The 13037-nt window shown below is 40.1% G+C and overlaps 2 protein-coding genes across 7 annotated transcripts; one reads left to right on the forward strand and one right to left on the reverse strand.

The window, feature by feature from the left end:
* The first annotated feature begins 1244 nt into the window (after positions 1 to 1244).
* LOC129723153 (probable RNA helicase armi) lies at positions 1245 to 7202 on the forward strand. 6 transcript variants are annotated; one of them, XM_055677175.1, is made up of 7 exons: positions 1245 to 1412; positions 1479 to 1578; positions 1657 to 2600; positions 3000 to 3490; positions 3661 to 3893; positions 3977 to 4991; positions 5051 to 7202. In XM_055677175.1, exons 4-7 carry the CDS (start codon positions 3301 to 3303, stop codon positions 7117 to 7119), a joined length of 3507 nt encoding a protein of 1168 aa, XP_055533150.1. In that variant the 5' UTR covers positions 1245 to 1412; positions 1479 to 1578; positions 1657 to 2600; positions 3000 to 3300; the 3' UTR covers positions 7120 to 7202. The 6 variants fall into 6 exon arrangements, with proteins under 6 accessions (XP_055533150.1, XP_055533151.1, XP_055533153.1 ...); XM_055677176.1 differs by having other exon boundaries at positions 1253 to 1412; positions 2053 to 2600; XM_055677177.1 differs by having other exon boundaries at positions 1262 to 1578; positions 3000 to 3171; positions 3246 to 3490.
* A 3139-nt stretch (positions 7203 to 10341) lies between these two features.
* LOC129719822 (uncharacterized) lies at positions 10342 to 12972 on the reverse strand. The gene is made up of 2 exons (XM_055671232.1): positions 11058 to 12972; positions 10342 to 10559 (listed from the first exon to the last, which is right to left on the reverse strand). Exons 1-2 carry the CDS (start codon positions 12970 to 12972, stop codon positions 10342 to 10344), a joined length of 2133 nt encoding a protein of 710 aa, XP_055527207.1.
* Positions 12973 to 13037: the final 65 nt, after the last annotated feature.

Genomic DNA, 13037 nt, shown 5'->3' on the forward strand with positions numbered 1-13037 from the left:
ATGAAAATAAATTTAAATTTTTAATGTTTCCCACTTCGTAAACTCGTGATAACTCACTGAAAATAGAATCTTGATAGGTTAAAATGCTGCGTACAAATCATCATCATCATTTTTACTGCAGTACCAGCTGTCAGTTGAACTGTCATTTTTAGCGCACATATCGTGTAATATTATCGAAATGTAGAGTAACATGTCAAAAGGATCTATCTACTTTCATCGATTTTCTTGATTAACTTTTCATTTGTTTATAGTTCAGCTAAAGTAACTATTCCCAACGTGGTTTTTATTTAAAAAGCTTGATAAGATTCTCCGCTATCAAATGGTATAAAGGACATATCATGAAACGTGTTTAATAAGCCGTGGTGGTTGAAAGAAACCGATCGATCAAAAAATCGATCAAAGCAGATAGATCCTTTTGACATGTTGCTCTACAAATATTTTTCATAAAAATAAAGTTGTCTAGACCCTAGGTTCACAAAATGTTTTATACACACCTAAATTTTATTGCCGAGAACTCAACAGCTTTAGGAGCAAGACACTATTGATATATTACCAAATATTTGCAATATTCGATATTATAAAGTATTTTTCGTTGCATTTTCAAGAACCCCTCTACCTATATCACAACTTCTTGACAGCACTTTACTGCCGGAGTCAGTCGGAGTGATATGAATGTGACAGATAAACAATAAATATCAATACTTCTCTTAACACTAAAGTAGTCTAGCCCCTAGCAACAGCTGATAAATTCAGCAAAATATTCTACAAGTTTTCGGCTGACTTTTTAAGAACTTCGGCAAATGAAATTCCAATCCTTGCCGGTTTACGGCAGATCGACGTATTTGCTGAATGTTCGTCGAAAGATATTGCTAACATTTGCAAAAAATATTCCCGAATCAATTAGCTGTTCGGAAGTTTGCCGTGATAAATTAAGTGTGTAACACCATCCCGATTTTTTAGTACAGTAATTCTACGAGCCCCTCGATGCTGTGTATCAAACCTTCCTCTTCCTACACAAAGTATTCGGGTTATTCCGGTTATTCGCGTTGAAAGAGATTTTGAAGACTGTTCGCACCTACGTGAACACTCATATGTAATTGTCAAAATGTGCGTGATGACAAAAGCAAAAATATTTCCTTCCTTCTTTTTCGCATGCAAAAACCAAACAAATATCAGCAACACCGTCAACGCGAATGGTCACATGAGGAATGATAACGGACAAGCTCTTCCCTCTTATACACTGTAAAGCCATAACGTCGCAAAGAAGGAAGGAAAATTTTTTGCTTTTGTTTTCACTCAATAATTGACAGTTTTTTTTGCGATTGCAATCGAATACTAAAATCTTTTTCAACTTCACTCTTCGCAGCAAAGTCGATTGAATGCGCATAATGCGGATCGGCCGTGCGAATGTTGTGCGTATAGAAAATAAAAGTAGTTTTTGAAGTGTTTAAATTACAAACTTTCTTGTATTTGGTTAGTTAATAGCAACGCTTCAGTATTTTTGCATATTCAGCATTTTCTTAAGCATCGCCTCGTGGAATTATGTCTAGCAGTGAACTGACTCCGAAGGAATCTCTGGTAAGTCCACTTGTTTGAGAACACGAACTACTCGAAAATTATATTTCCAAATATTGTATGAAAATTATGTAACTTCAGCATTTTCTAAGAATTCCTCCCAAAACGACCACAAAATTGTAACCATCGCTTGTCAGCGTATTTAAAGAAAAAAATATGAAAACATCCCCATTCGTGTTCACTAAGATTCCTTTCCATCACGGAAGACGTTGCGTGATTTCTACTTTTATACTATTGAGCTGGTAAGATCTGTCTAGTTTATTATTGAAAACCAGTAAGTGGTAAGATTAGCTTGTAAGGGTTTGGAATAAACAGCTTCAATTTAATGCAATTCATTTTGATGTGCAACAAACGTATAGGATATTGCACAAATTCGCATAGTATGTCTTTGGTTATTAAACTTCAACGCCAATAAACTTTGCATAGTATTCTCTTTTCTATGATAAATTTCTCATACAATATTTTTGTTCTCTTAAGTTGAACGTCGACGCCGTTTCAACATAAATGATAAAATCAAAGAACTTGGCACTTTACTACCGCGTAACATTGAGGGATCCAGCAGTGACATAAGCGGAAAGGATGGTCGCGTTAACAAAGGAACGATACTAAAGGGAACTGTTGATTACGTCAAAGAGTTGAAGCAAGAGGTTAGCGCCCTGAAACGGAACGGTGACTTGCTGGTAGCGATAAAAAATGAAAATGTTATCCTGCAGCACAAACTGGCGGTAAACTAGGTTTTCTTTTCATTAATCTATAAGTTAATATAATTCGCTGGGTCCCATTGATTTCTACCAAACGTTTGAGAAGATTCTACCAATTTACAGTATTTCATTGTTATATTTTAAACCTAATTGAAATTTTAAGATTTTCAGCATTTCTGAATGTAAGTAGTTGTTCCAATGATTTTTCTCTGAACAATAAATAATCGTCCTTCCCTTTAGTTTACCTCTTCTATTCCGACAGAATGGTCATTGGGAGGAATTCTAGGAAAAATAACCAACGTTTTTGCCAATGGTCTATTTTAGGTACATTATTCTACTTCGTTTTTCGTTAATAGGATAGCGTTTCTATCTGTCACCCATATTCACAAAAAACTACGACATTATAATAACGAATCAATATACTTGAAAGCATTAGACTAGCAATATCTCTTGGCAAACTCGTATCATAAATTCTAACCCCATTATTGGTTAAATTATGAAAACTTTTTTCATTTACGCATTCGTGGTTTGTGCAGTCATTTTCAACATATCATAACTTAACATATAGATTTTCATTCCTAAGTTTCGATTTCGGTTTCCATTTAGAATTTCAAAAGGTTTTTATATTAATCATAGACCCACATTGATCATTCGTTCACATAAAAAAAAACATTGATGAAGCGCTGATCGAGCGTCTTTGATTTTTCTTCCTTCAATATATAGCCAAACATCGACCAACAGCCGTCATCAAACAAACAAGGCATTGTGCGGGTTAAGTTTTACCTTTATGTGGAAATGTGCGAAAATAACCTGCAACTAGAGAACCATGTCAAACGATTGCAAAACCTTCGCAAGGAATTAAACTACATTAAGGAAACAGATTGGCAGTACGAAAGTATGGATAAATTTTTAGGTCAAAACTAATTTCAAATAGTGCGACGAAAACAATATATGTTGGTCCATTGATAGTGATTCATTGATTGTCAACAGTGCATTAAGTACTAGTGCGAAATACCCGGTGAAAATGTTTCGATTAGTAGGGAAGCTTGTATTAGATTTAGTCACTACTATTGGTGGCTCAAAGGAGTCGAAGGAAGAGCAAATCAAACGATTAGAAGCACAATTAGAAGATGACGACAAGGACGACGAAACAGAGAGGAAGTGTTTGGAGATCGACCAGAAGAAGGAGGCAACAAACTGTTTTCAACAGACAGGTAAGTTCTTACGATTTGCTCAATGATTAGCAACAAGTAAAAAATTGGAATTGGATTCATAAATTTTTAGTGGTGCCCCCAAACCTACATTCTAATGGCTGGGTTAATCAAACTGTTGCGAGTTGTGATTCACGAGACACTCTATAATTGAAATTATTTTGTTTTTATAGGAAATGTCACAAAAATTGAAGCCAACTGTATTATCATAGATGGAACCTTGTATGTGGATAAAAAGGTATTGGAGACATGTCCTTTTCAGCACCAGCTGGAATTAGGTTCTCGTGTATCCTACCTAGCTTATAGAACAACCGATGACGAACAGACAAAAGTAATCAAACTTGAATCTCTGCTCAGTGAAATTTGGGGAAATGACAAGGACAGTCTACAAACGCCAGCCGAAGAGGTAATATAAATGATTTATAAGAAAAACTAACGGAATGTTCTCAGCCTATGTGAGGCAATTAAAAATAAACTTCATTACAACAGGTCGAACTGGTGCACGAGATAGATCCTACGTACTTCAACTTTAATCAGCGTAGCGAGCAGGGAACGGTTACTGCAAAGCGTCGTGGACTACTGACTGTTGAAACCGACCAGGGAGAGTACTCTGTTGACATGGATAATTTAACTATGACATTCATTCCGGAAGTTGGTGATTACGTCGTGCTGGATTGTATGGTGCAAATTGATGAAACCTATTTTGACACCCGTGGTAACATTCTTGAAGTACGTGGAATTGCACCTACCCGACTAGTTCAAGGAACCGGTTTTGTAACTAAAGCAGATAACGAAGGAGGTGAAATAAGAAGCGATGATGGTGTTTACACCTATCTTGCTGATATTTGTGAATCCGGCCAGCAACCAAACCAGGGCGATAAAGTTGTTTTCGAAGCAGTAGAAAATGCAGAACTAAGCTACCGATGCACTAAGATACTGATCGAAGTTGCTGCAGTTCGCCAAGTTGAAACAAGTAAAGAGGAAACGAAGTCAAAATTCGACGATGATTTTTTTGACAACAAGCGAGGTATTAAAATTACTGATGATATTGTCGTAAAATTGAAAGAGCTCAATGAATCCCAACAATTTGACGTGCTAATTAGTAACGAGAGCGATCGACCTCATAAAATCCTGCGTTCTTTATTTATGTCAAACAAACAGACCTCTCAACTGCGATTGTTGCACCCAAAGCTGATGGATATAATCGCTCTCAGACCGGGTGATACGGCTAAGTATTCGTTTGAAATTACTAGCAGCAATTATGGAATAAGCAAAGAAGTTTTTATGTGGTCCTTTGGAGGTTTTAAAATTGCTAGATATTTTACTATAATCGTGGGTGATGGTGATAATATTCAGGCTCAAAAAGTTAATGAAGGTAGCACCGCAGCACGAACAGCTGCTGGTGGGCATCGTCTGGCAGCTTGGAATATTTATAAACGCGGTGGTGAAGTAACACCTGGTCAAAAAATCAGTAAACGTGCCAATTTCATCGATATTAAGATAGGTAAATTTGAGCTTTGTAAAATTACTGAAACTCTTTTGACGATCTATCATTTATTCCAGGAGGTTATCATGTTCCGGATGAACTCAAGCAAATACTTCTTAACCCGGCGTCAAATCGAACTCAAATCGACGAAGAATTGGATCGCACACAGCGCTGCTTTCAGCGCCCACTATGCCCAGATACCTATCGGGCATTATTTAAAACATTCCTGTGGATGGAGGATGTGCAGTGTGAAATTTCCATCACCCGATTTAATATGGATCGTGCTCATTTTACACGTGAAGACGGCTATCTTGCCTTGCGTATAGAAAACATTGGTGAAGCCAGACCATCACTGATCCCTGGTGATAAATTAATTGCAACTACTCCATGGGTCTCTCAAAATGATGTCGGCAATGGGGCATTTATTCACAAAGTCATGAAACACAAAATCCTGGTGAAATTCAGTGAACATTTCCACGAGAAATACAACGGCGAAGATTACAAGCTGATTTTTCAGCCTACAAGAGGCGCATTCCAAAAGCAGCATCATGCCATAATGTGCGTGACAAGTGCGCTGGGCACTGACTATCTGTTTCCAACAAAAACTAATATTCGCGAACCATGGATCGACCTAAAACTCAACGAGAAATGCAACTTAGCTACTAATGAGTTCAACAACGAATTCCAGTGGTTCAATCCATTATTGAATGAAATTCAAAAAGAAGCCATCAAAAACATTCTGCGGTCTGAATCGAGACCACTACCATATGTTATTTTTGGTCCACCAGGAACTGGTAAAACAATGACCATTATAGAATTGATCCATCAAATTGTTAAACTGTCAGCCGACAGTCGCATCATGGTTGGAACACCTTCCAACAGTTCAGCTAATTTGATTACCGAAAGATTAATTGAAAGTAAAGTGCTCCGTCCGGGTGAATTTATTCGGATTGTGGGATTAAACTATGTGGAACAAGAGCTAGTTCCAGAACACCTGGCGCCATACTGCGGAACAGTTGATATTGCTTCCGAAAGAACGGTAAAGGATGAAGTCATTATAACCGAATCTGGGCTAAAGCACAAGCTACAATTAAAACATTTGGGGCGACATCGCATAACAATCGGAACATGTGTTACCCTAGGCACGATGATGCAAATTCGGTTTCCAAGAAATCACTTTACCCACGTCATAATAGATGAAGCAGGTCAGTGTTTGGAGACAGAAACACTTATTCCAATGACATTCATCAACAAGGTTTGTGGCACGGTTGTTCTCGCAGGTGATCCAATGCAGCTTGGACCTGTGGTCATGAGTCCTCATGCATCCGACCGAGGTTTCAATACATCTCTGTTAGTTCGTTTAATGGAAACTCCTCTATATAAATCAGATAAAGTTCGGTTTCCCGACACTGGTGGATTTAATCCAAGACTGGTGACTAAACTTCGTTATAACTACCGATCAATACCCTGCATCTTAGACCTCTACAGCGAACTATTTTATGAATCTTCTCTTGTCTCGTGTATCGCTGCAGAAGGCAGCATGGAAGCAAAGTTCCTTGAATCAGTCTACGATATTCTGCCAGTTAAATGTAATCAACGACCTCACTACGGGTTTGTGTTCTGGGGCGTGAATGGAGTCAACAAGCAAACACCAGAAAGTCCTTCGTGGTTTAATCCGGCAGAGGCGAAAAGTGTTTTTAATTTTCTTTTAAAGTTGTACAAAAAAGGTATACGGCCAGAAGATATTGGAATCATAACACCCTACCAACAGCAAGCAAAAACGATTCGACGTATCTTGGACGAAAGCAATCTTCAGCGCCCAAAAATAGGAAGTGTCGAAGAGTTTCAAGGTCAGGAACGGCTGGTTATACTCATCTCAACTGTCCGAACTTCAAAATCACAACTGTTAAGCGACCAGCAACATGCCCTAGGTTTTGTAGCCAGCCCGAAGAGGTTAAATGTGGCTATTTCTCGAGCCAAATCGCTGCTCGTAATTTTTGGCAGCCCACATTTGCTATCGGCCGATAAACAGTGGCTTAAACTGTTGAACAAATCAATTAATAACGATACTTACTGCGGATGTGACCTCCCGGATCACATCACTCCAGTAAACGGCTCGAACGGGCACCATAATGATGAAATATAGTTTTTTTTATTCAAATTGAAAACTTTGTATGCGCATATAGATGTCATGATTAAAAATCTACGTATTAGGTATTAGGAAAATCATTTTTGTGTACTGATTGTCGAAAAAAATCCTTGCTCAGCTTTCAAAGTGATGATTTATGTCTCTTTTTGTTTGTCTGGAAGGCAAAGGGTCCCAGTTTTGACCTCGAGGTACGGTTTCTTGTAGTGCACTTCTTTCCGTGTTGGATGTTTTCGGCATTGCGACCGATTTTTCGTAATTTTGTGACATATACCTAGTCAGGCCTATAAAAAGAGACAATCTTTTCATGACCCAAAAATAACATGTAATGTTATGGAACCACGGTGGGTTTGAAATGAAAATGAAGCCAACAATATTTTCGTGAGCGTGAGAGTGAAATATATTTCCCCGTTGAGTGACTCGTAAAAAATACCAATAAAACCGCTGGAAACTACGAAGAACTATCACTTTGTTAACCGTAAAATTCACAAGAATAGGTTTTGGATGTAATTTGCTGATGAATCTAAAAAACGCGCGCTAATAGGTAGAGATATTTATTTCAACTGAACTCGCTTTTGTCTTTACATCTAAGTCGTACGTGTAGTCTCTCTCCTTTAGAACAGAGCAACTGGGGGGTCGCTAGAAGTTTTTAGAACGCAGCATCATACTCCCCCCGTTGAGTCCAGCGGATCAACAGTCGGAAGGAAGCATAATTTTGATACTGCTCTACGGTATTCCTTTTTATCGGTACGAACTGTTACCACTCGTGTAATTCCATCCTTTCCTGGGTGTGTTGCCGCGATGCGTCCAAGACGCCACTGATACGGTGGAGTATGATCGTCCTTAAGTACTACCACAGCACCAATATCGATGTTTGTTACCTGGTTGTTCCACTTCGGTCTGGACTGTAAGTGATGCAGATATTCTGCTGACCATCTTCTCCAAAAATGTTCTTTCATCAGTTGGAGATGTTGCCAACGATTTAATCGATTTATCTTCGTTTCAGCGTAAGAGGGTTCCGGGATACTTGATGCTGGTCTACCGATTAGAAAATGCGACGGTGTCAACACTTTGATGTCGTTTGGGTCATCCGAAACCGGGAATAGTGGTCTGTTGTTTAAGATAGCTTCACATCGCGCCAGAAAGGTTGTCATCTCCTCGAATGTAAGCTTTGTTTCCCCAATGACACGCTTCAAGTGGTGTTTGGCTGACTTAACCCCAGTCTCCCATATTCCGCCAAAGTGGGGCTACGTGGGGGGATAAAGTGCCATTGAATCCCCTTAGAAGCACAAAAATCATTGACCTTTTGTTGATTTTCAAACATTTTCCGTAGTTCTGAAAGCTCGTGATTTGCACCTACAAACGTCGTCCCATTGTCGGAATACATGTTGACTACCATACCACGTCGGCTGATGAATCTTCGTAAAGCAGCAATGAAGTTTTCTGCAGTCAAATTTGATACCACCTCAATATGAATGGCCTTTGTTGCCATACAGATGAAGAGAGCAATATAAGCTTTGTAAACCGTTTTCTTTTTTCCAGCCTCCTTGAGGTATGCTGGACCAGCATAATCCACTCCGGTATTTGAGAAAACAGGAGATGGTGTAATTCGATAATCTGGGAGATTGCTCATAAATTGGTTTACTGTCGGCGGGTTTTGACGAAAGCAGGTGTAGCATTTGGAGACGATTTTTCTAATCAAGATTTTTGCATTTATTGGCCAGTAACGTTCGCGAACGATACACAACAAACCCTGCTGCCCAATATGAAAATTGTCGCAGTGCAACTGACGAATGAGAATTTGTGTCACATGGTGCTTCTCGGGAAGTAAAATTTGATGCTTTCCATCATAAGGAATAGACGAGTATTTGAGACGACCGCCGACCCTGATAAGTCCGTCCGCATCAATAAGTGGAGCCAGATTTCTATACTGCTTTAATTTTCTTTTTCCCGCTTTCAGTTCATCGAAAAGTTCTTCGAAGGATTCCTTCTGTACGAACTTAATGATAAGATGCGTTGCCTCAGCAATTTCATGTGCTTGGATAGGAGATGCATCACGAACCTTTGTGTGACTGATCTTAATAAACCGCAATACATATACCCACGCACGTTGCAGACGTCGAAAATTGCTTAGTCTTGTTAGTGTGATCTGTGGTTTTCCTATCACAGCAGCAACAATCGCAATCGGTTTCCGCTCCGGCAGTTGATCATTATCCAAACAAATTTCTTCTTCAACAGATGAGGGACCACTGTTTTATTGTAAGAAGTTCCGCTGGCTGAACGCCACGCAAAATGATGTCAGCAGGATTCTCCTGAGATCGCACATAACACCAGTTGTAATCTTGAGTAAGCTCATGTATCGTTGCCACGCGATTTGCCACGAACTGGTTCAAAGCAAGCGGCGATTTTTTAAACCAACTCAAACACACTTGCGAATCGGTATGAAGTGTGACAGTCGAAAAAGGAATTTTTATTGCTGCAGTTGTTTTTTTCCACAAGACGAGCGAGAAGCATTGTTCCACATAGCTCAAGTCGAGGAATAGTCACGGGATTCAAAGGTGCCACTCTGGATTTGCTACACACCAGCTGAACATCAACCGTGCCGTCAGGGAAAATGCTTTTCGTGTACAAAACTGCTCCGTTAGCGCGTTTGGAAGCGTCCGAATAACCGTGAAGTTCTACTGTTGCTGCCTTGTTTGAAATAACACATCGTTGTTTTCGTAATTCGCTAATCGATGGAAACTGCTCTCGAAAAGTAGGCCACAATTGGAGCTGCTCGATCGGCAATTCATCATCCCACTTCAATTTAAGTCTCCACAAATCTTGCATCAGCAGTTTTGCTGTCGTGATAACAGGACCTATGTATCCAAGAGGATCAAAAATAAGTCCGATAGCAGAAAGTACGCTGCGTTTCGTCGGGGGCGGATTGGACACGCTATCGATTGGACTCACATTGAATGCGAAGTAATCGTCGTTAGGATTCCATATTAAACCGAGAGTCTTAATCACACAGTTTATATCGGCTTCCTCAAAATTGAACAGTGCTTCTTGTAGCTCAGACGGAATAATGTTTCGAACAATTTTACTGTTGCTGCAGAACTAATGAGTCCCAAAACCTCCTCGCTTCAGTATTTCTGAAAGTTGTTTGTAAATTTCAATTACCTCGTGTTCTGTATTACCTCCAGTGAGAAAGTCGTCTATGTACCTGTTTTCTTGGTTGACTTAAGCTGCGAGGGGCAGCTCGTGTGCTTCATCCTTCGCCAATTGCATCAATGTTCGCGTTGCCAGGTAAGGAGCACTGGCGCAACCGTACGTAACGGTGGTTAATTCAAATGCTCCCACATCGTTGTTGGCATTCAACCATAGAATACGCTGATATTTCCTATCATCTTTATGCACCTGCACTTGGCGGTACATTTTTGGGATGTCGGCAGTTAGCACTACAGGATAACAACAAAATCGAAGCAGTATTGTGATAAGATCGTTTTGCATTGTAGGTCCTACTTCCAACGCGTCGTTCAATGAAATACCTGACGTCGTTTTCGCCGAAGCATCGAACACGACTCTGATTTCGTGGTGGAACTCGATTCCTTGTAAACAGCATGGTGAGGTAGGAAGTAACAGGTAACAGGAAGTAGGGTGGTCATGGACTTCAACCATATGGCCTAAAGCCAAATATTCCTCCATAAATTGAGTGTAGCGCCTTCTTTTTTCAGAGTTTGCAAAAGATCGTAGTAGTCGATTGAATCGATTTCGTGCTGTTTCCAATGAATCTCCGAGTTGAGCTTTGTTTTCGTTGAAAGGCAGTTTGACAATGTATCGACCAGTATCATTGCGACTGACTGTTTGTTCGTAATATTTCTCTATAGCTTGCTCATTTAGCGTGTGTGGCGATGCCTGTTGACACGTCTCCAATTCCCAGAATTATACTAGCGTACGGTTTAGTTGTTCATCGACGCGATTTAAATGGCAAACACTTTTAGTAGAATTCGATTTATGCAGTCTAGCGGTGCCACTGACAATCCAGCCAAGTTGTGTTTCAACCAACATGGGAGCTCCAGATGCAAGTTTAATTCGTCCACCTTGTAACAATTCAAAAAGCAATTCCGCGCCGATAATCATTTCGATTTCATTAGGAATATGAAAAGCTGGGTCGGCCAAACTTAAATTGGCTGGAATTGTCCAGCAACGGATATCCACTTTCACGATAGGTAGGTTGGTGGTAATCGTCGGTACCACCAAAAAATCTAGAAGAGCGTTAAATGAATTAACGCGTGAACTGATCTTAGTACGCAGCCTATACTTAACTGCAGTTTCAGCGTTATCAACACCGCTGATTGGTATGTTAACATTTTCCATAGCAACGTTAAGCTTTCTCGCTAGCGACTCGCAGATGAGGTTGCTGTCAGACCCGGAATCCAATAAGGCACGACATAGTACATTCTTGTTACTGGAACCTTGGACATGTACCTCCGCCGTCGAAAGAAGCACTTGCTGTTCCAGCATAAATGATTTTGTACAGTTTACTGATCCTTGCGTTTGCACTGCGATTATCCGCTGTTCTTCCACAGTAGTTGAACTCGATGTAGCTGGTGTACTTTCCTTAACCTTAGGGGCTGCTGGCTTATCATCGTGCAAAAGACTATGATGCTTTCGCTTGCACGTTCTACATGTGTTGTCTGAGTTACAAGCGGCACTTCGATGGCCACGTCGCAGACAATTAAAGCCTAGACCGGCTTGCCTGACTTTATTGTACCGATCATTCACAGTGAGCTCTCTAAATGTGTCACACTTATAAATCTGATGATCACCGTTGCAGCAGATACATGATTCCTTGGACTGTTTCGACGACGTTTGCACAAAGTTCCTGCCTTGAGTGGTTTTCTGCTCGAATTTGACTTTCTGCTTTGGTGCATTAGTAGGACGCGATTCGGTATATTCTTTCATTTTTTGCAGTATGCGACTACGCTCCCGTAGGTAGTCAATCAAATCACTGTAAGCAGGCAGCTCATCTCCTGGAATCTGTGATTTCCACAATTTCCGTGTTTCCTTGTCCAATCGTTTAGCTATTAAGTTGACAAGAATCATTTCAGAAAGTCCGTCTACAACCAATTGTCTGTTTTTAAGTGCATCAACGTGCTTCGTACATGTATCGAGTAAGTTACGCAATTCATTACCGTTCTCGCTCGTCATTTTGGGTAGATTAAGCAGAGCATCTATATGCGTATCTATCATGAACCTTTCATCTTCATAAGTATTTTCTAACATCTTCCATGCTGACTCGTAATCATTATTATTGATCACGTCCTGGTCGATCTTACCAGCTGCATTGCCTACTAGAGAGTTTTTCAAGTGGTAAAGTTTGATGGCCGGAGATTCATTTGGATACCTGTTCATTATCGTCTTAAACATGCACTTAAATGAGTACCAATTTTCAAGACTGCCATCAAATGTTGGCAACGGAAACTGAAGGTGAGGTGTCGAGTTGCTAACTACTGCTGGCTGCTGCGGAACAAAGGCTGGGGCCAACGCATTTATTTTTCCTTGCACTTTTTCTGCTTCGGAGGCATTCCATTTTGTAACTTCGGTTTGAATTTGCACAGTTAACTCGGTATACAGCTCCTCAGCACGAATGTACTCGTTTTTGTGTTCTTCCCGCTGATCTCTAGGAACGATGTCACAAATTTCCCAATACGTTTTTTGCATGTCGTCATTACACCGGCGTAGTGTATCAAGTTGTAAATTTAACCAATGAATACTGACTTCTGCTTGCTTTAAGCCTTCACGGATCCGACACATTTTTTCTTTTGCCATATCACGCAGATCAAGAAGTCGCTCGAGCTTTTTTGCCATTTCTTTACGCTTCTGTTCCTGTTTTTTGTTCTAGCACTGATACGTAGTGATCAGATGCACCAGTT

The sequence above is a fragment of the Wyeomyia smithii genome, chromosome 2 (genome assembly GCF_029784165.1).
Source record: "Wyeomyia smithii strain HCP4-BCI-WySm-NY-G18 chromosome 2, ASM2978416v1, whole genome shotgun sequence".
Classification (NCBI taxonomy): Eukaryota; Metazoa; Arthropoda; class Insecta; order Diptera; family Culicidae; genus Wyeomyia; species Wyeomyia smithii.